The following is a 23,922-nucleotide window of genomic DNA, read 5'->3' on the forward strand; positions in this document are numbered from 1 at the left end:
AAGGGCCACTAAGGTATGGATTTTTAAGTTCTTCTTTGTTGGTGGGAAAGGGGAGGGGGAGATCACAAAAGGATGTGGTGCTCGTGTGCTGACAGAATCAGGTTCCCAAAAATACCTAGTATATACCTAGGAGTTGCCCTGAAAGACAATGCAGCTAATCTATTCTTTATGTTCTGTAAATCTTCTACTTAAAAACTCAAAATACTAACAGCCAGTTTTATTTTCATTATTTCAATATGGTCATAGCTATGCTATATCAGATACTGCTAAGTCTCAATCATACAATAAATGGTCATCAACTTTTAAAAGTACAGATTTTCCACTTCTGTTTCTCCTTCACTGACTGGAATGTTCAATGAACGTACAACGTTCAGACAGAATACCCCACATAACGTACTGAACATAAAAGAAAAACATATGACAAATATATTTTATCTCTTTATTTTTTTCCAGAATATTTTAATATTGAAGCCCATGTTGTTATTTTCAGGGGACCAGGAAGAGGAAAAGGGGAGGGAGAAGAGAGAAAATATGGAGACAACTCAATTTATTTAATGTATGGTTTTGTGAGTGGTCATTTTTGTAGGCAACAAATGTTTTTTGTTTTTGTTTTTTTTTAAATAAAAAATGAAGAGCACCATTAAAGAAAGCATGATCCCTGATTTCTAAAGAAAACACTGTCTTTAAAAAAAAATTGTTAAAATGCTTCTTGCCCTCAGTCACATTTAGTCAGGTAACAAAGCAAGCATAACAGTATTAAATTGTAGCAACCCCACTGAAATCAACTACTCCCCCTTCCGAGGATTCAGAGAACCATTTCTGAGCTTTTCCTGTGGGAATAATGTTTTCTTTGGTAGAGGATTGAAGGACGGTTTTTACTTCTCCATATGTTAATGAAAAAAAAAATCTATGCATGTTAGGGATTTCCCCCTTAAATCTGTATTTCTCATGCCTGTTAAGTATGGGTTGATTTCACATTGTTGTTACACTCCAGGAGTAATACTGCCCTAAAAAGGCATTGAATGGCTAATGTCAAACAGATGTAAACATTAAAAATACTGACAAATAAAACAAAATAAAAAACACAAAAAACCCTGTACTGAAATTGTGAATTGAGTTAGGTTTCTGTAAAGCAGAAGAAATATTTTACAGCAGTACAAGAGAATTATGGCAACAAAGTAAAGCACTTTTCTTGTAACATTCATGAACATTACAAATACGACAAAGTTATTCTACAGACTAAATTATTCTGTAACTATCAAATATAGTACAAAGCGAAATATTATGTGCTATAAAAGAAGCAGCTCCTTTAAATTAGACTAAAAATGTTGGTTTTACAGTGACAAAAGCATGATTACTGAAGACAACAGGATTTTTAGATTCAGAAACATTTAGCTACACAGGTCCATGATTATCCACACTGAATATTATTTACTGCCCCCCAAAGTTCTACAGAAACACAGATAAAAAACCGCTGTGCTGCTGTCACAAAACTGTAGAAAGTCATTCAGTGTTTAAAGCAGGGCCGTTCACATGTGTCAGCTAAGATGATCCCTTTAGATGACATTTTTGAGCTTTTGAGTGTTCATCCTGGTACTTCACCACACCTTGGTAAAACTGCTAAACCAGAGGCTACAATAACTATTCTGAAATTGTGCGTGTGTTTGTAAGGGGAAGGGAGGTGCAGCATAAGATAATTTTACTTCAGAAACTGCATTACAAAGCACCATATGCACCAGTTTATAAACTGTGCAAGGAATTCCAGGACCCTGAAAAAATCTGAACATTCTGTAGTTTACCCTAACAACACAGAACCCTCATCAAGAAAAGGGACATAATTCTGCTTTATGGCTCTACCTTATTTTTAAGTTAATTAATTTCACGTGCTAAATCTCAGCAGGTAAACAGAATGCTGAAATGAAGTGCCCAGTTCACCAATTTTTTTACATTATTTCAACTAACGGAATTTCTGACCGGAAAATTAGTTCTGCACAGGAACAGAAACATACACACTACAAATGCCCTAATGTTAATTACACACCTCAAAAATACGCAGATTAAAAAAAAAGGAAGGAAGGAGCACAAGAGTCTTTCTTCCTCTCTCCCAAAAGTGCTGCAACTAGGGAAAAAACTTCAGATATTTTCCAAAAATGCATGTGTGTAAATTATTCCTGCAGGAAGGATGGATGGACTGACACACGCAAACACATAGAGGTGTCTTCTTAAGTAATGCTTCTTCTCACCACTTTTCAGTGCATAAATCTTAAGTGTTCAACAGTGCAAACTGCACGATCACTAACAAACCAGAGTGACATGGGGATTGAAATCTGGACAAAATTAGACAAAAACAGAAGCAATCCAAAATTCAGTTCTAATCTTAGGAGGGTAAAATTTTCAAGAGCATCTGCATGATTTAGGAACATAAGTCCCATTTTCAAATTAAAAGTCAATGAGACTCAGGCTCCTAAATCATTTAGCTGCATTTGTAATTTTACACCATGGCTATAAATCACTGACACCACTCACAAGATGTTTCTAAATAGTGGGTCAAATTCATTCCTAAAGCCACTCCACCGATGTCCAATAGAAGTCAATGCGATGGCACCATGAAGGGGTTTGGCCAACTGTGTTATATTATTTAGCATCATTTTGCCCAAATCAGTTTTATATAACATTTTATCGTATGTCAAATATGCAAACTACAACCACAGTACAAAGATGCCATCGACATGAATTAATATTATATCATATTATTCACTCCCTTACCAGTCATTCAAAACAAAACATTTCTGGATGCTGCATTTTCTTTCAATACCATGTCAGTCACGGGTAGAATACATTTCCAGTTGCAAGTAAAAACAGATAATGATACGTGCTGTGGACAAGGGATTCTGAGCCAGATGTAAAAAGATTCCCAGCTCTCAGAGGGTTCATATAAACACAGGTTATCATGATTTTAAGAACTGGCCAATCTGTTTATTTAAGGGAATAAATTCTACCTCTACCATATGTAAATACAATAGGATATAAGTCCAATACAGAAGGCTCCTTAAATATGGTTTGGTATGCATGACTACAATATACTCATGTTTATCCATGTGACCATCATAGCTCCCATTTGGGTAGCTATCAGCACACCACTGGAAATTACTTTTCAACTGTTTATTTTTGGTTTGTTTTTCATTCCACAGAAAGATTTGAAAAATTGGAAAATCTGTGTGATTTTCACCTTTCAAAAAGGAGTGCTTTTGTATACAGAAAATATATTACTGTATCAGCAACAATATTGTTAATGGAATCATCAATAGCTTTGGATCACATGGTGTCAAAAATTAATACTTAGATGTCACTACTACAGTAAACAGAACTCTAGTTGCACCACAGAACTTCTTATGGCAGGAATGTACTTCCTACAATGTTCCAATGAATTTTTAAAGACAATCAAAAGGAACAGTATATTTTATGTTTGTAAAAATGGTCCCAAAAGAAAATAAATGTGATTTGCATATATGGCAGAACCTCACTAATATGCACTGATGCCAGGGAGATCAATTACAAATTAAATAATTATAAATTAGTAAGCAAGAAAATATCATAAATAAACAAGTATAATGGATCATATAGTGTATTTTTCACTTGACAGTTTTATCGTTCGTGTTAATACTTCAGGATATACCAGTAAATGTGTAGTGTTATATGTTTTGTATAAATACTAAAATCTGAGTAATACAAGACCTCAAATCACTGCTATTACATGTTTCACTGAGAACTAGGGATAGAATGTCCGTTTTTTGTGCAGATGGTAAGGTGTATGTATTAGTGAGGTTCTACTGCAATGGTAAAAATTACGGTGTTCTCTATGTTCATATTTGTTTGGGTGGTCACAATCGTATGTCAGCATATGGGGTACTCGTACTGCACATTTTGTGTTCTTGAATCTGGAGTAAAAAAAAAAAAAATAGCAGAATTTTTTCCTGTCCCCAACAGCTGCATGTGCTTTATCCCTTTATAATATTTTCCTTTTAGGTGGACAGGGCCCCAAAATTACTGCTGTTGTCCTCTAATGTTATGGTGACTAATGCATCTGGAATGCAGCTGTAGTCCTCAACATAAATACAGTACTGGATAAATACTGAAGATTATTTAAAAGATGCAGTATCCCTTTAAAAAAAACCCCCACCTCTTTACTCCCAACTCTCCAAATTATACTGTAAGTGGTCTGAAAACTTTAATAAAAAAAGGTAGTGTTAAGTCATTTTTGAAAATAAGTTTTTTTAAAAGTCAAAACTCAAACATATGTAAATAGATAGTAAATCATATAGGAGGGAAAATAACTGATTTTCTACTATTCAGCTCAACACACAATTATAATCTGTCCTCAAATCATTAATTATACCTTAGGATCAACCTTAGGCCATGGAAATGCTATTGAAATCCAAAACCTGTTTGTTACCTAGACTGACCCATATATGTGTTTGGGATTGATAGCTCAATAGGTGTACAGGGAAGGTTTGGGGAGAGAGGGGAAAAGAGAGCTCTCTAAGAGAAGTCGTTACTTCCTCTACACTCCATTAAAGCCAAGAAGGTTCTAGACATGGTCCAGCTAATCAAACCACATTTACAAATCTAATTCTCAGGGAATCAACAAAAACAGCTGATAATTAAAACCTTACCTCCATAATGCTTTGTGTAGGAGTGAGCAAACTCCTGTAATCAAATCTGTCTAAAGTCTCTCTCTCTTTTGCTAGGTTGACCGTCTATAAGTTAGTCATGGATGGTAAAGGTGGGTTCAAGAAAGCAATCATCATTAGAAAAACTGTAAGTCAATTTAGTAGCTCTGATGGTGATTTGTAACAGAACACCAAGCTACTTTACCCAAAGCAGTCTTTACTCAATTTGTTAGTCATCTTGTTATCTCTGTACTTGCAGTACCCCAGCAATTAGAAATCATGAGAATACAACTAACCTGTTATTCTTAACCTAGAGGGTCTGCTATCATAATATATAAGTGGGGAAAGAGTGTGCTGCACTTTGTGCAAATAAATAGAAGCTAGGAATGACATTTTAATACCTTTTCTTTTAGACAGCAAGGAAGCTTATAGAAGCTTAATAACAAGTATTTTTTTTTAAAAGAAATTCTAATGGTTTCTTCTTCTTTCCAGGGAATGTCATGCAAGCAGAAATAACTAAATTCTGAAACAAAGCATCACCAGAAAAAAAAAAAAGGCCTAAAATGTTTCAATTTCTCCACTTCTTTGTTCTGCTCTCCCATGCTGAGAAGGGATACTGCATCTTTGACTCAATTTCTACCGTACAACCAAACAAGCTACACACAGTTTTGAAGGGCCTATGCAGTCATCATGGCAGAAGGCTCCACAGCCTTTGCACACTATCATGGCTTTCAGCCTGCAAGAGCATTTCAGTTCCAGTTCATCTGCATTGCTGCTGTCAGCAAATTTCTGAACCGGAATCGGAACGTTCTGATTAGACAGACCTGTAGCAGCGTTTGAGCCACTTCCCAAAATTCCAATAGATTTTTCAATCGCAGATGCTGCCCTTTTGAAGCTTGTGCTACCAAAGTGTATAGCTGGATAATTTCCACAGAGCTGCTGCTGCTGCTGCTGCTGCGGGTGCTGTGTTTGTATTTTCTGAGTCGTTAATTGGGTAAAAGGCTTCTGTGGCTCAGAAAGTAAATAGGAAGAGAAATCTGCATTTTTTAATGCAAATGTTTTTAACTGTTCTTTTACTTCCTTCTGATCGTAGGAAGCTTGTTTTAGGCCCAGTTCGCAGCTGCTGCTTAAACCTTCCTCAAAAGAAATAGGTTCAGATTTTATATTGCTACAGATGCTTGCTGGCTGAGGCCAACTAAGCCTTTTAGTGGTTTCCATAGTAACTGTCAGTTGCTTTTGATCAGATGGGACTTCTGTGTTTGGAATAGGGGGAGGAGGAGGAGGGTGCACTAACGCTTTATTCTGGAGAGTTTGTGAGGCACTAGCAATGTCATCACCTTCCTTAATTTGAACATGAGGGGAAAAAACACTTCCTAGCCTCAGCTGGTGAGCTGCTGCAGAAATATTGACCTCTCCCAAACCCTTCTGTTCCAGGTGCCTACTGAAAGCAAATGCATTGCAGCCAGATGGCACTTTTGAACTAGTTTGCAACAAAGCTGCCGTAGGAATGGGGCCTCTTGCAGCCATGGACATTTGGTAAAAATGCTGTCTCTGTGAGGTACTAGCTTCTGCATGAAAACTGCCATTTTTGTCAATGTGAAATAAGTTCTGCTGGAAACTGCACGAAGGCAGTGGCCTCTTCTGCTGCTTGATCTCTGGACTGTGAGCAATTCTGTTCTGAACAGCATGTTTGCTCAGCCACTCTTGTTTAAATGGCTGACCATGCCCTAGTTGATTCGTATTGGAACCGATTACACAAGGAGCCACTTTAACATCTGTGTCCACTGATAGCTTTCCAAGCTCACATTTCATTTGAGTGTGCTCCCCCACAGTCCTGGCCATCCGCTTCTTTGGATGGTTGTCACGCTTTCTGATTTGCAGTGGGGCTAGGCCGCCTGCTGTAAATCCTTTACCATCTGGATTGGGTGAGCTGGAAGGATTTTCAACCAGACTTCTCTCAGATGCTGATGTTTTACACACTGAGGTAGTTTGCAAAGGCAAGGGGAGCCTGTTAATCTCTAGTTTGGCTCCGGATCTGGGCTGTGGCAGCACCTTTTCCAAAGGCAGGTTGCCTTGCAGTAACTGTGTCACTAGAGGATTGTTGGCCTCAACTGATGACAAACGACAGCTAGAGCTTCCAGCACTTGTAACTCTTTTTAGGGTTTCTGTTGTCAATGACAAAGAGTCCTCCATAGAGTCTGTAACAGATGTCTTGGAGGTCTGTGTCAGCTGTGCACTCGGGGCTATTTCTGCAGTCTGGCGAGGCATTTCAGATCCTGTAAAATCTTCAGTGTCCATCCTAAAGCATTTGTCAGATTCGGTAGTTTCTGATTTAACAGGAACAGTGATGCTAGTCATAAGACTCCTTGACTGCAACTCTGACATCTGCGTGTAACTTGAAGGCTCAGTTTTGACATTTTTTAAACAGTTTTGCTCTGTATATTCTTTATGCTTATTTGGGTTAAGATGGCTGACCACTGGCTGGTCTGTGTGCATTGCCTCTTCATCATGCCAGCATATTCTGTTATTAGTGTTAAACTGATTGACACAGGCAGCATCTGCTTCACTTTTAAAGGCTGAAGGACCTCGTAACTGCTCTACAAAACCTTGACTGGGGGCAACAACCTCAATTAATTTATCTTGAGGAGTAAGAGGCACTTCTTGAAGACTTGTACAAGCTGTCTGCAAGGTTTTTCCCTCTTGTTTTGCTGTAACAGTTATGAAGCTGGAACTGTGCTCAAGGCTTTCATTACTGACTATTTCAGGCCTGCTTATTACAGACACCTGAGGACATGCTATATTTTGTAAGGCAGTTTCTGCCCTCACAAGTCTGCTCTGCAGATCTATGCTGTTTTCTGCATTTTCAATGGAAGCAGCCAGCGACAAACTGGAATTTAATGTAGTAGTGTGGTCAACAATGACTTTACAAGGTATAGACCTGTTCACGGCTGTTTGTGTAAAGCTCACTGGCTGAGATTTACTGGACAGATCTGTTCGGTTTCGTGGTCCAGAACTTTTTTCCAAGTTGTCAGCACTTAATTTAGCAGTGTTGTCGTAAGAACTTACTGTCACCATATTACCAGTAAACATTGAAATTGGTGGCCTTGCAACAGAATCTACTACTGTAGCCGCATCACTGCAGCTTAAAGCTGCTCTAACAGTAGTGTTAATGGATACAGTACTTTGCTCACTGCATCCAGTTATGGCTATCTTATCAGAAGAAAATCTAGTAGTAGTCCCCACTGGGGGAATCAGTACAGAACTACCTGGGAGATGATTTGGCAAATTACTTGCAATGGACGAAGTTGGCACAGTGGTATATTGACTGGAGACTGCATTATTTGCGCTGCTACTTGATACTGGCAACCTTTTCTCATCAATTGAATTTGATAAGACTGTACTGTCTATTGAGGCTGGAACAATAGTGTTATCAATACATTTTGGTACAATGGCAATGCATGGAGTATCGACCCCTTGGGTGGATTTCAGCATGTTTACATTACAAGCCGAAATTGTTGTGTTTGTACTGTCAACAGACATTAAAACAGAAGATTTATCAATAGAACTTGCAAAGGGAAGTTCTTGAATTGCTCCCGACATAGCAGTGCTGCAAACAGACACAGGGACTGAATTTTTACTATAAAGCACTGGCACATTGTTATTTTCAGTGGAGGTAGATGAGATAATTTTCTCACACAATTGTGGCATAGGTATGTTTTCATCAGAACTGTGAACGGATATGTCCGTAGCAGTTTCTGGCAATGCAGCTGTGTTAAGTGACTGCTGCAGTAAAGTGTTAGTCTCACGGAGGTGAGTAGACTTGTTACTAGGAGACCTGCAGTTAGGATTAACTATAATGACACCAGTAGAAACTTCAATCTTTGTGTCAGGTGTCGTCGAGGTGTCTATGGACGAAGGACCTTCCTTTGAACTGAGCTGTGACTTTGCTTCTTTACTGGTCTGAAGTAAGTGGGCTCTGGCTTGATGCTTAGCAAATAGTTTGGCCTTTGTTTGCTCCTTGATGTGTGCCAGTGTTCTTGTCTTCCCACCTTCACAGGGACTCCCCATTGCTCCAGAGACTATGCTTGCAGCTGCTGCCACAGCAGCTGCAGCTGCAGCCTCTCTCTGGGCTCTAGCTTGCTGAGCTCTTGCCTTGATATCTGCAAGAGTTCTAGCCCCAGTGTTCCTCCCGCTGCTGACTGATGTACTTGGGGAAACCCTAGGTTCTGGTTTTGAAACAGGCTGACTCTTGATAATAAAAGGTGGCCCAATTTTTGAAAGTTGAATCTAAAACGAAGAAGAAAACAAAACAATGTTAATAGGATATCATACATATTAAATTTCTCTGCTATCTTCTAAACGGTTCAGAGCATGATAGCAAATTAGAGGTCACACTAGATGAATCAGAATTACCATGTAGTGTATTTACACAGAAAAATGCTAAAAGTTAACAATATGTTCATTTTACTACTTTGTCATTCTCCAACAGAAGTAATGAGTACTTGAATTTGCCTCCATAGACCTACCTTTTTGTTGAGAAGGAAAGTTGATTGAATGTGATAAAATACAATGGTTATCTGATATAATTCATCACATCTTCCTAATCTCCACTGTATCTAGTTGGAGATCAACCTGTCAGGTGCAATGGGACTGGAAAAGGGCTTCCTTGTTAACATCTACTGCAAATGTTTGAAAAATAATCATAGTGGTTTTGCTCCTCATTCCAAGGCATTCAGGCCTCTGTAACCACTTAATCTTTCCCTCGTTACACCAAATATTTATTGTAATATCAAATGCAACTAAAAAACCTTTCCTCCAGCTAGGAGGAGTCTGAAATTCCTCTGAGTCTGTAATTCATACCATACCAAGGATCAATCCCTGACTGAGACTTAAAAGGGGTGAATCACAAAAATGTTTTTTTCCGTCCCTAGCACCCTAATTTTAGGGCACCCACTGTAGTATCTTTCTGGTGCATCACCTGCTCACTACTGTGTATCGAGAACTAAGACCCCAATCCTGCAAATATTTATACAGTGTTTAATGTATATACATGAATGATCTCACTGAAATCAATGGGATGGCTCATATTATACGTAAAGATAAGCACGTGCACGGGTGTTTGCAGGATTGGGGTGTAAGAGACATGAGGTCACATCCAAAACAAGCTCCAACAACAATCAGTGGAATTCACTTCTATTAAACACATCAAGCCAGGCAGAATAGTATTTTAACCTCTTAAAATGGACACATTTTTCAGCTGTCCAGGTTAGTGGAGCCTCAGTGATCAGTGAGGTGACTTTCTTTTGGAGAGTAGTAGAGAGATGAGCTATGTAACATTTACAGGAAAAATAGCCATGTGATAAATGTGAGTTAAGGGAAGTCAAAGCTACAAAAGAGCCCTTATGATTTGGGACATTGGCAGGGTCATTTTTACAAGGAAAGGTAGCCGTTATCAATGGCACCACCTTACAAAGCTAAATACTGATTAAATAAAGATATGATTAACATATGATTTTCCAAAATAAATTTTAGAAATGCCTGCTGCTGTTTCAGTATCTTCCTTCAATGTCTCTGGGGCTCTCTATTGGTAGGAGCTGCCATTTTCCCAGCAGGGGACCAATCTGATGATGCAGTGTGGGATTGAAAGAATCTGGTTTTCTATTAGGAAGCAGTGTAACTCAAAGTTCCAGTCCTGTAGTAATATGCATTTTATATATCTCCACAGTTCAGCATAGACAGTGTCAGCATAACTTTCCCCACACAGCTCTGCCAATGGGCCTCAACCCTGACCTTGAGGGAAAGAGCAAGTCATTCTACATGCCAATTCAATTCTTGGCCTGTCTGCCGACTCTGCCAATTAGTACTAGTTATGGTGGTGGTTTTGTAATGTGGAAACTTCTCATCTGGGAAATGGAATGAGATCAAACTAATTTCACATATACCAATGAATACCCAGCAGATAGTGACCAAAAATCAACACTACTGATTTCATCTGGGTTTGAACTAGCAACCTACAGACAAAAGGTTTCATCATCTAGAACTAATCTCTTAAATAATTCTGTTCCTCCTCTAATTTTTTTAAAAAATCAGTTACTTGAATAGTTGAGTTAATAACACTTACATTAACACATTTCTTCAAGTACACTGCTACTTCGAAACACTTTGCTTTCCAGCTCAAAAGCAGATTTTTTTCAATCCTACTTCGCAACATCAAGATTGATAAAATGGTAACTATTGTCTGATTGTTAATTTTTTAAATTATAATTATGAAACCTTTTTCTCCCTGATCTACTTTTCTTTGTAATTAGATAGTGATTAGAATTCCATATATGAGGCTGGAGTCTTTCAAAAAAGACATGAGTACCACTAAAGTTAGAGTGGGCTAGCTTCCAACTGTATTCTTGCTCACCAATTACTGTTAGCTGCTCCATGCTGTAGTACTAGTGATTGAAACATTTACTGTATTTGCCCTCCTGGACAGATTAGAATGTTCAATTACTATAGCAGTTACAAATAAATAGAAAAAAGGGACAGCTCTGAATAATTGGGAACTCACACTGCACAGCCAGTAGTTAAGTAGACTGGGCCTAACTTTTGGCCAACATCATCATGTACAAAACTAAGATGGACAAGACATCACGAAACAGACTAAATAAATCTATTGTCCTCACATGTTAAAAAGAACTTTCCAAACTGAGCTAACTTTTTAAAAAAAGACAAATGTGTTCAAAGCAATTTATCTAGCCAGTAATTTGCTGCCAGTAAAGATATTTGCATTCTCATAATGTGTCATTCTCATAATGCATAAAGTCATAATGTGACTTTCTCCCTCACAGCTAAGGTTCTGCCTCCTAACTGTACAGGGAAATCTTGTACTTAAGCCATCATGTGTACCAGTCTTGCAAAGAGATCTGCAAGCACAGGCTGTTACTCCATATAGAGCCTCTCTGGCTTCAATCTGGGTCCCGTTGCAGAACTGAGGAATTGACCAGTTGTAACAAAAATGACTCTGATGTAACAAAGAAAAACAGACAGAGAGCAAGCCCTTGCTTAATCTTGAATACTGTAGACTGGGGAATTAGCAAATATACTAAGAAACAATGGAAAAGTCCATGGATTTATTTTTAAGTCATATATATTTGGATTGTTTGCCCTCACATGAAAGTACTTTTGCAACAAAAGTGAGGTAATTCAAACTGTGCAACACAGAAAGAGAGGTATTGGAAATTGCTTATCTTTCTCTCCCTATACCAAATATTTAAGAGTAACAAACAAATCCAGAGGCAATCAGCAGATAATTAATCTTTAGCCTTCTGACTCAGTAGGCTTTTACTACCACTCTACCTTGAGGGGTGGGACTCGGGGCTCTTCTCTGGGTGGCTGCTCTTTCTCAGATGGACTCATCAACGGAGCGTTACGATTAGACTGATCGTCTTCTATTCTAGCTCTCTTCTCTTTACAGATTCCAAAACTGTGCTGCTCTGCAGTCTTCCTCTTCGGGATCTCTGCATCTCTATTTTCAATTCTTACTTCAGATGATTTTGTGGGTTCTAATAACTTAGACGAATGGGAACTCTCCAGCCGGATCTGTACACTGCTTTGTTGTTTGTGTGACTTACTTCTGCACACTTCTGAGAATGAAGTCTTTTCTAGAGATGAGGTATATACTTTATCATGTGGTTTAACTGGAAGGAGTTCGGTGCTTTTGCCCACCGTCCCTTCTGATACGACAGCAATCTCTAATGATGAGAGCACACCTTTCTTTTCCGCTCTTTGCTGAACATGATGATTTTTAATTTTGATCACTTCTGGAGAAGAAAGTTCTGAAATGGAAGCAATGTAAGATTTCTCAATTTCAGTATGTGATCTGCACGATTGAGTAAGATTTTTGCTTTGGGGCTCTTCCAATATTGAACTTTCAGGTATATTCGATAGCGGACCCATTTTCATAGTTTCAGTTGTACTCTGAATCAGTTTTTCTTGCACAATAAGATTTTCCTCTTGAGATGCCTCAGGAATGGTTGAAGTTTCTTCTTTTAAAGGGGAGAGGGATTCTTCAGATAAACATGGTGATTTCCTTTGTTGCAGAATAAGTCTTTCACTCTGTGGGGAATTAGAAATTGGAGAGGTTTCCGACAGAAAAGGTAAACTGGTTGCCATAGATGTTTCAGAAGCTAGAAGTACAGAAGACACAGAAGAGGTTTCTGAGGTTAATGGTAAATCAGACATTGGAGAGGTTTCTGATGTTAAAGGTAAATTAGAAGCTGGTGATGCCTCTGATGTCAAAGGTAAGTTTGATGTCAGAGATACTTCTGAGGTTACAGGTGAAGTGGACACTGGAGATATTTCTGACATTAAAGGTGTGTGCAGGCTTTCTTCAATGGTCTTTTGCTGACTATCAGGTTCAATATTTTCACTGCTGGCTGCCTCAGATGAACAAGCTGTTTCATGAGATGCTGGAGTACAGGGTTCCTCTGAAGTGGACTGTGTGTCACCTCCTGGAGAGGCAATACCGATACAAGGTCCCTCTGGGCTTTCAGAGGAAAAGGAAGTTTCAGAAATACAAGCATTTTCAGATAACTGTTCATCAGGGTCACTCTGTAGCTCCATATCAACAGCAATGCCTCCATCAGTGAACAATGAGCCTTCTAGAGCAGAGTTTTGTGTTTCTGGAGCACTTAGCTCTTTTGTAGACTCAGAATCCCTCTCTGCTGTATCACTGACAGAGTTTGTTGATGAAGCAGATTGTGCAGGTGATAAGCAATCCTCCAGCTGATCAATCACAACTGACATGTCTTCCTGAGGACATTCTGATTTCAACTCCACTTTAATTTCAATGTGAGACAAAGTATCAATTACATCATTCATCACAACACAGGATGCTGAGTTGTCTGCAAGTGGCACTGCTTCTACTTCTTCATTAGTACCAGCTGGGCTTACTGGCTCCTCAGAAAACTCATTTTCTGTTTTATGGTTCTCCTCTTGGCATTCACAGATACTTGTCTCAACCTCCTCAGCAATCTCTTCCTGAATTACAGATTCGTCAGGTACCAATATATCCTCTGAATCTGATTCCACCATTAGATCCTTGACTGGAACCTGTTCCACATTACGAAGAGACTGACAGAAATCTCTTTCAGGAAGGGGTGGAATTTTCATGCTTTTCTCTTCATGGTCCTCAAGAGTTGTTTGTTTAGAAGGACCAGGTATACCAGAAGATCCACACAGCAAACTACTCTCATCTTCATCACTGTTCTGTCCTGAAGTGAGCTTCATAGATTCTTCTATTGACATTCCCAACCTAAAATACAAACCACTTAAGTTAAAAAGGTCATGTAATCACAGACAGAAGTAAACAATGACTTGGATTTTTGTCCTATGCTTTTACTGAATACATGCCTTTAAAAGGGCATTGTCATATAAAAAATAATGGAGTAGATTCAACAGAGTGATGCAATTTACACTAGCTGAGGATTTGGCCTTATATATTTAGGAAAACAAATTTCCTTACCTGTATTACTTATATTACCTTTGATTAGTAAAACTTCAGGAATTTTAAAAATGCAATTTACTTATTATTTAACCATTTGGCATTTCATTCAAATTGCACATAAAATGGAAACCATTTAGTTTCACTTTTATTTATACTCCATTTCCCTTTCTGATTTTCATATTCCAGCACAATGCTGCTATAGTGGCACTACAAGTATTGCAGGAGAATTGTTTAAATCCAGTGAAAACAGTTTTGGTTTGAAATTTAAAAACAGTTCAGAAAAAATATTTCTATTAATATCACTTTTGCCTAAATTAACAGGAAAAGCTGCACTTCAGAAACTCATTCTTGCCTCAAGCTGATTAACTGTTTCTTTTCTATTTAGAAACTTCTAATCATTTCATTTTTTTTGCAATGAAGATTAAAAGAATCCCATTTCATCTTCATTTATTTTCCAATCAAGAGTCTACTACACAAAGTAAGAAAAGATCAGTGGCAAGCTCCTGTTTTTGATTCCATTCTATTTGAGATGCATATAAAGCAGCATTATTTTAAGATAATAAACTTTCAGTTTTTTAATATTTATGTCTATGCATACACAACTCCTCAGATTTCTCTATAATAAAAAAACCTTTAACATTCTTAAATAAAAAATAAATGAGGCGTTTATATGCAAAAAGTCAGTGTGGGCCCTTGGTTACACTTCCATTTTAGGATGTTTTCTTAATCCCTTTCTTACCTAAAATATTATATATTAATTTACATATAATTCTATTGCTTCAGACAAATAAAACTAAAACACAGCTAAGAGTTGCAGATATTGGTAAAAAAATTATAAAAGTCATTGGTTTAGGCTGAAAAATGACAACTGAATTTAGAAACAAGAGATGCTGAGAGAAAATATAAAGAGAGCATGATCCTGCACCCTCATTTCTGAACAAAGATAATGGGGCTGGAGAATACTCAGCACCTTTTGGAGCAGGCCATGGGTGACCATACCAGCAGCAATGTGACACTCCAGAGCGCTGGAGAATACACAAATGCTAGGCTGTCGTGGTAAGAGGGGTATAATGGTCTTCAGAATCACATGCCAATAACAGAAGATTGATCCTCATCCTCCATTTAATAAGACAACGTAACTGAATAAACAAGTGAGTGATGTGCAAGAACGAAGGGTATCAGGAAATTAAGCAAACAATGGTTTTGAATAATTTGCAGAGGGTGACAGGAAATAGGAAGGTTTCAGAGTAACAGCCGTGTTAGTCTGTATTTGCAAAAAGAAAAGGAGTACTTGTGGCACCTTAGAGACCAACCAATTCTGTAACAGCTCCAAGTATGGAATAATCATGGAATGAATCAACATTTTTAGTAGCACACTTTAGGAATTCTGAATAGATGGCATTGTTGACTACGCAACAACAATCATGTTATAAAAATAATCAATCAATAATCAGTAACCAAAAAGAATTCTCAGTCTCTTGAATGGAGAAGCAAAGCCAGTCTCAAGAAAGGGAGGGAGGCAGTGGGGAAGGTACTGCACAACTGAAAGCCAGTAAGAGGACCTTGTTTTTAGCCTTGTTAAATATGAGGACATTCTGGAGCATTTGACATAAAACGTCTACCAATTACTTAGTAATGTAGGCAGTGGTGCTGGGGTTGCTGCCACACCCCTGGCTTGAAGTAGCAGTAACAGACACCAAATACATTCCAGGATCAGCACCCCCACTATAAAAATTGTTCCAGCACCCCTGAATATAGGAAAAATAGAATACAGAATAGAAAAATATTGTAATATAGAAAAAACATATCAGCAGAAGAATTAGAAAATGCAAGAGAAAGCTCAACATAATCAGCACAGAAGTGATTCTCAAAAACAGGCATCCTAGTAATTTAAATGAAGGGGAAGAGAGACAGTGGAAATAAAAAAGAGGAGGGATTAATCCGCTGAATCTACCCCATTATTTTTAATCTGACAATGCCCTTTTAATGGCATGTATTCAGTAAAGGCATAAGGCAATACTATTTTTGATATTATGACTTAAAAGATGTTCCCATGGGCTCAGAAAACAGTGGAGGAAGAAGCTTGCAACAAAGGAAAGCCTTAAGATCACAGGGTCTAAGACAAAAGCAGCCTGCATAAGTGGCTGGTCTTTCCACTGTTTTAAAGATAGCAAGACACCAAGACTGCAGTTGCATGGAAAGCAGGGGTCGGCACCACCATGTTGTGCGACGGACACTTGACAAAATTACCGTAGCTAGTGATGGACATTGGGTTGTGGGGGGGAGGTTATGCCATTTAGTCATTCAATTTTTTGAAAAATTATCATGGACCTCAAAGTTTTTCCACGTACAGACATGTTGCTGACCCCTGATGGAAAGTATTAGATTGATGGTAAAGGTGTTCACTGTACTGAAACTATTTCTACTTGGCAAGTGTGGAATTATTTGGTAAAGTCGGACAGCCAGTCTTGAAATTAAAAATAGCCATCAAAGGTACACGGAGGATGATACAGTAATCCATATTAAAGGGAAATCAGTGAAACTATTTGGCATTTCTTAAGAATTTTAAACAACATTAAAATTCAGAGAACACAGGTCGAAAGCCAGTGCCTAGGGATAACACAACCTGTTAGCATCACCACAGCCACTTTAATCTCTGAGAGTGGGACAAGAGATAGTCACTGCAGACCACTGGAGTCAGATTCATCAGGTGACAATCATGTTTTTTCTAAAAGTGCTAATAGTTAATATATCTGGAATTACACAGCATCTGGTCATGATTAAGTACATCAGTTGATCAAAGATTTACTATTTCTAAGAGAAGCAGAACGTTCATGGAGAAAACAGAAAATAAAATGGATGAATGTGAACAACAGGAAGGAGACTGCTATGTGTTATGTAATACACAGAGTCTGGCAAATAGATGGAAGGGCTCTTGGGTACAGTCTAAAGCTATGAATTCAAAGGGGGTTTAAACAGGGTGATCCCAAAGATTCTCAATTTATTAAAGATTAATCTCCAGGTAGATGATGCAACTTGAGAGCCAAGTAATGGAATATTTATAAGCAGTTAACTCAGCTGAGGCCATAACAAAATCACCAAACTGACTAGAAAGGAAAATTGGTCAGATCCCAAGGTGCGATCCAGTTTGCTGCCAACACACCTGAGAAATAGCTCATAAAGAATCGGAGCTATCAAGACATAGACAATCCAGGAAGTTTTTGGAAAGCGTAGGTGACAATTTCCTGGTGCAAATGCTAGAGGAGCCAACTGGGGGTGGGGGAAGCTTTTCTTGACCTGCTGCTCACAAACCGGGAAGAATTAGTGGGGGAAGCAAAAGTGGATGGGAATCTGGGAGGCAGTGACCATGAGTTGGTTGAGTTCAGGATCCTGACCCAGGGAAGAAAGGTAAGCAGCAGGATACGGACCCTGGACTTCAGGAAAGCAGACATCGACTCCCTCAGGGAACGGATGGGTAGGATCCCCTGGGGGACTAACATGAAGGGGAAAGGAGTCCAGGAGAACTGGCTGTATTTCAAGGAATCCCTGTTGAGGTTACAGGGACAAAACATCCCGATGAGTCGAAAGAATAGTAAATATGGCAGGCAACCAGCTTGGCTTAACAGTGAAATCCTAGCGGATCTTAAACATAAAAAAGAAGCTTACAAGAAGTGGAAGGTTGGACATATGACCAGGGAAGAGTATAAAAATATTGCTCGGGCATGTAGGAATGAAATCAGGAGGGCCAAATCGCACCTAGAGCTGCAGCTAGCGAGAGATGTCAAGAGTAACAAGAAGGGTTTCTTCAGGTATGTTGGCAACAAGAAGAAAGCCAAGGAACGTGTGGGCCCCTTAATGAATGAGGGAGGCAACCTAGTGACCGAGGATGTGGAAAAAGCTAATGTACTCAATGCTTTTTTTGCCTCTGTCTTCACGGACAAGGTCAGCTCCCAGACTGCTGCGCTGGGCATCACAACATGGGGAATAGATGGCCAGCCCTCTGTGGAGAAAGAGGTGGTTAGGGACTATTTAGAAAAGCTGGACGTGCACAAGTCCATGGGGCCGGACGAGTTGCATCCGAGAGTGCTAAAGGAATTGGCGGCTGTGATTGCAGAGCCATTGGCCATTATCTTTGAAAACTCTTGGCGAATGGGGGAAGTCCCGGATGACTGGAAAAAGCCTAATGTAGTGCCAATCTTTAAAAAAGGGAAGAAGGAGGATCCTGGGAACTACAGGCCAGTCAGCCTCACCTCAGTCCCTGGAAAAATCATGGAGCAGGTCCTCAAAGAATCAATCCTGAAGCACTTACATGAGAGGAAAGTGATCAGGAACAGTCAGCATGGATTCACCAAGGGAAGGTCATGCCTGACTAATCTAATCGCCTTCAATGATGAGATTACTGGTTCTGTGGATGAAGGGAAAGCAGTGGATGTATTGTTTCTTGACTTTAGCAAAGCTTTTGACACGGTCTCCCACAGTATTCTTGCCAGCAAGTTAAAGAAGTATGGGCTGGATGAATGCACTATAAGGTGGGTAGAAAGTTGGCTAGATTGTCAGGCTCAACGGGTAGTGATCAATGGCTCCATGTCTAGTTGGCAGCCGGTGTCAAGTGGAGTGCCCCAGGGGTCGGTTCTGGGGCCAGTTTTGTTCATTATCTCCATAAATGATCTGGAGGATGGTGTGGATTGCACTCTCAGCAAATTTACGGATGACACTAAACTGGGAGGAGTGGTAGATATGCTGGAGGGCAGGGATAGGATACAGAGGGACCTAGACAAATTGGAGGATTGGGCCAAAAGAAATCTGATGAGGTTCAATAAGGATAAGTGCAGGGTCCTGCACTTAGGACGGAAGAACCCAATGCACAGCTACAGACTAGGGACTGAATGGCTAGGCAGCAGTTCTGCGGAAAAGGACCTAGGGGTGACAGTGGACGAGAAGCTGGATATGAGTCAGCATGTGCCCTTGTTGCCAAGAAGGCCAAGGGCATTTTGGGATGTATAAGTAGGGGCATAGCGAGCAGATCGAGGGACGTGATCGTCCCCCTCTATTCGACATTGGTGAGGCCTCATCTGGAGTACTGTGTCCAGTTTTGGGCCCCACACTACAAGAAGGATGTGGATAAATTGGAGAGAGTCCAGCGAAGGGCAACAAAAATGATTAGGGGTCTGGAACACATGACTTATGAGAAGAGGCTAAGGGAACTGGGATTGTTTAGTCTGCAGAAGAGAAGAATGAGGGGGGATTTGATAGCTGCTTTCAACTACCTGAGAGGTGGTTCCAGAGAGGATGGTTCTAGACTATTCTCAGTGGTAGAAGAGGCCAGGACAAGGAGTAATGGTCTCAAGTTGCAGTGGGGGAGGTTTAGATTGGATATTAGGAAAAACTTTTTCACTAGGAGGGTGGTGAAACACTGGAATGCGTTACCTAGGGAGGTGGTAGAATCTTCTTCCTTAGAAGTTTTTAAGGTCAGGCTTGACAAAGCCCTGGCTGGGATGATTTAATTGGGGATTGGTCCTGCTTTGAGCAGGGGGTTGGACTAGATGACCTCCAGAGGTCCCTTCCAACCCTGATATTCTATGATTCTATGATTCTAAGAGCTTCCACTTCAATGGAATCAAAGTATTTGAAGGCACTCAATCCAAACCATATTCAAAACAAGTTTAAAAAACCCAAGTCATAACAAGGTAGTAAGCAGCAAGTAGACTGAACTCGAGTAAAGATGTAGCCAGACAAAAAGTAGTCCACCAAGACAACAACACTTGAGACAAGTCAAGAAGTAGGGAGACCTAGAGGGGTGAAACAGCTGGTGCCCGCAGATTAGCCAGATAAGAAACATGCACATGAAACAGAACAGGTGGAGAAAAACAGGTTCAGTCTAATGGTCAGAAGAAATTGTGAGTATGACGACACCCGGTATTCCTAGCTGGATGTCAAAAACCTACCTTCAGTACTGCCATGTGTCACTGTCATTGCAGACTGAACCTTATCTGTTGGTCTTGGTACCCAACTTTCAGCTAGCAAGGCAGGACTGCTAGTTCCTTTTAACATAATTAATACTACCCCCCATGGACATGTTGCTCATCAGTGCATTTGGAACACTGTCCTTTAAAATAAGCTAATAATTTTGCTTCGTTTGTGCTTAAGCTTCTAATTACAGCAGAAAGTCCCAAGGCAACCTTTCAAAACAGCTCTCCTCTTAGAGCAGAGTTCTGTAACTCTGACTTGTATATTAACATGCATAATTAAAGGCCACAGACTCCATAAACAAATGGCTAGCTTTACATATATTTAAATAAAGAGGTTTACAGCTGGACTATATCCTGGTCTCTAGCCTTTCAAGGAAAATGCTTTGCCACTTGATCAAAAAGAGCAGTTCTGTTACACTAAGGCATCACAGTATGTTAACAAATAAAATGATAATGCTCATGTTGTGAGGAAGCTGCTAGCAAGGAAATGTAAAGTTAAGCTTGAAATTCAGTCTTTTAATCTGCTGCCTTGTTTCACCTAAATACTGAATTGGTGTGAAATCGTGCAAGGTAGCTCCTATCCTGTAATGGCCAGGCACAACGCTTTAGTTCCTGATTTTATGTATATGTAGGTTTTGGTCTCTGAATGTCCTTGATTGCTTAAGTAAACAAAAGCGGTTTTACAATATAAACAATCCCACACATTATAATGGCTCCTTTGGGCCTTTTCTGTCTATTAAACCCATATATTATCCACACAAATTTTACATAGGATGTATTTTCTAAGTTATAAACTGAAGCCACTTTAAAGTTACAAGTGCACAAAAAATTACATAAAAAAACAAAAAACTCAACATAATTCTATATTTTAACATCTACATAAGTCAAAGAGCACTGGCCTGACTTTTTAGAAGCTATTTAAAAGGACATTCTCAGGTTTAAAAAACATTAACAAATTTCCTTACCTATATCAGGTTTTTAAAACAGAAAGAATTTAAGGGCTGTAAACAGCTGCTGTAAACTGGGATAGCTATACTGACGTCAGAGCTGTTCTGACTTACACCAGCTGAGCGTTTGGTCCGATGCATCTAATTCACTTTACCCCTCTTCTGATATTTGTTTTGTTTTCGTACCTCATATCAGGAAATAAAATTAGACTACTCCGTTTCAGTTTTGTCAACTTATTCTACAGTCAATTTCACCTACCTATTGTGTGCACCAGCACAATGCTGGAATATCTGGGTCAGAAACACCTTAGGAGACTTATTTTTTTGAACTGACTTTTTAAAAATGTCATAGAAACATCTCTGTTGGTCTTTGGTTTTGTAAAAGCTTTGTTTATAATTTCAGGCAAAAACTGGCTTATTACAATACTTTTAAAATAAAAATGATTCCCATGTTCAGACGCCATGTCTTAAATTCTGCACAGAATGAAGGTTTGTGGATGAGTTCTCAACCCCATAAAATGCATTTTTAATGTAAACGCTGCTATGCCACTATAATTGTACCCACACTTTCTTATATTGGGGAACTACTGCCTTTGATAACTGGTTTATTGAGTTTTACAACATATCTGACTGTACTATGTGAAGCACAGAACAATATTTTCATTTCCTTCTAAAAGGAAATGAAACAAAATGGTTTTTGGTCCAATACTTACTTTTCACCATAAAACCTTTCAAAGAACCTTTCCTTCCAAGGTTCTGTTTTCTTTTCCTTTTCAATCTCTTGTCTGATGCGCAACTGCATTTCTGGAGTAAATTCTCCTAAAAAACAAATACTAACATATTGAATAAAAGTTGTCAAGGTTTACTCTAATATGGGACCATTATATATTGTATGAAGATACACAGATATACTGTTCTTTCTTATAGCCATCTGAACAAGAATTCAATGCAAAACAAAGGTGAGTGTGACCTGCAAGATTGCAATTAGCATATAACTTCGGTATTTCCAAAGTATGTTGGTGGGATTTAGTCACATGCATTTATGTTTCCAAAGCTGACAGTGATGGAAATGCCTATTTAGTTATTTTTAAACTGCTCAAATAAGCGGCCATAGCAAACTATAAAATTATTAACTGAAAAGAGATTCTCTAGAATAAATTCAAAACTGAATCAGCAATTAGTGTTGCTGAATTTCTGCTGTACTGCATTTTCCATTCTAAAAGTATTTCTCAATATGCATCTTTTTTTATTTTGGCTAAGAAAAAAAGGCATCCTTCATAAAAATTAATATTTGGTAAATATTTGGAACAAGTAGAGAGTTACCTTCTGCCAATCGTTGTTTCCACCCTTGTGCTGCATATGCAAAGAATTCATTATTTAGAGCGGAACTACTGAGGCGCAAAACTCCATCACTTCCCATCTAGAAAATAAGCCGATGGTAGCAGAAGACACTGTCAGAAATAGCTTCAACTAAGATTACATAAGAATAGAGTTCCAATTAAGGGGAATGGGAAGGGATAGGAAGTGGGAATAACAAAGGAAATCAACTACTAGTATTAAAACAGCATTTTCAGTATAGTCATTACTGTAAATTCAAGTGGCCTAATCCAGCATCTATGTGCCTACTTCATAAATCATGAGTATTCCTGACGATCACTCAATTTACAACTGATTGATGTGGTTTAATCACAGCCATCTACCTTGGGCCTAATATGCCTAGAATTGTTGTACACAATCAAAAATCCAGATCATTATTGTTCTTGTGCATCTTCCTGGAATACAGTACCGAAACAAACTAATTAAATGTAACAAAGGCAGTAACTTTATCATATTTATCTGTGCTGAAGAAACCTAGTTCTCAGGACATCTAATATACCCTACTTGCTGACAGCAGGGTGGAGAAAAACAATTTTCCTTAACAAAAACATAAAAAGAAAGAAAAAAAACTAGTATAACATTATCAATAAAAACAAAAGCAGCAAAAACCCTGTAAATGTTATTTTATAGGCATCAAAAGGGTGAAAATGGTGGGTGTGCTAAAATAGTAATGATTTTTACTTTCTACATATGTAAAACAGAGTCATTATGAAAATATTATTTGATCTACCTCATCTGCAATAAGTGATTAAAACAATTTAGTATTGAGTCTCTTTTTATGGCGTACTGGACACATTTTCTTTTTAATTTCATGGGTGCATGTTGAAATACAGTAGCTAATAATTTATTAGCTAGGAAAATCAATAAATAAAATGCATTACAATAAATAAAATGTGTAACCTCACATCTATAATAATTTTCCTGTAACAGCAACTACAACAAAGATAAAAACACCAGACAGAAAGGGCTTTAGTAGGAGCCAATTTGTTCAGGTCAAAAGGTACCTCATGCTCAATACAGTTCATTATACACATCCTTTCAGGTTGCTAAGAGATAAACGTTTGATTGCTTTCTCTGTCATCTGCTAATGCAAAGCATCACAATTCTCAGCATGCTAGCACACTAATTTTAACTATGAACATAACTCCAACTGCCCTCCTCCATCCCAAATCTGGAAATAGAGAAGGAAGCAGATGTCACAGCCACATTTAATAATATTTAACCATATCTACCTTGTTATTTTCCTGATTTACAACTAATGCTGCTCTCACTCTCCGGCATAGTTTTACCAATTTAATCATTTCACAGCTTATGACCTAACCCATAATACTCTGTTTTATGAACTAAAGAACATGTTTTAAAATGCAAAGTAGTGAAAACAGATAGACTGATCAAGGTGGAGTCTGGGAGCTGGGTGCCTCAATCCTGCAGGGAAAACTATAAAGGACCCCCACTGACTTCAGTGT

The 23,922-nt window shown here is 38.7% G+C and overlaps 1 protein-coding gene across 4 annotated transcripts in view; it reads right to left on the reverse strand.

The window, feature by feature from the left end:
* Positions 1–425: 425 nt before the first annotated feature.
* Positions 426–23,922, reverse strand: part of ASXL3 (ASXL transcriptional regulator 3) — a 130,639-nt gene continuing 107,142 nt past the window's right edge. For all 4 annotated transcript variants that reach the window (XM_073331281.2, XM_073331277.2, XM_073331280.2 and 1 more), the window contains 4 exons: positions 22,403–22,499; positions 21,793–21,898; positions 12,015–13,971; positions 426–8,957 (listed from right to left, as the gene is read on the reverse strand). In XM_073331281.2, coding sequence (XP_073187382.1) covers positions 5,307–8,957; positions 12,015–13,971; positions 21,793–21,898; positions 22,403–22,499 — 5,811 coding nt within the window. In that variant the 3' untranslated portion in view covers positions 426–5,306. The remainder of the gene's footprint in view (positions 8,958–12,014; positions 13,972–21,792; positions 21,899–22,402; positions 22,500–23,922) is intronic.

This window comes from Lepidochelys kempii, chromosome 2 (assembly GCF_965140285.1).
Source record: "Lepidochelys kempii isolate rLepKem1 chromosome 2, rLepKem1.hap1, whole genome shotgun sequence".
Classification (NCBI taxonomy): Eukaryota; Metazoa; Chordata; order Testudines; family Cheloniidae; genus Lepidochelys; species Lepidochelys kempii.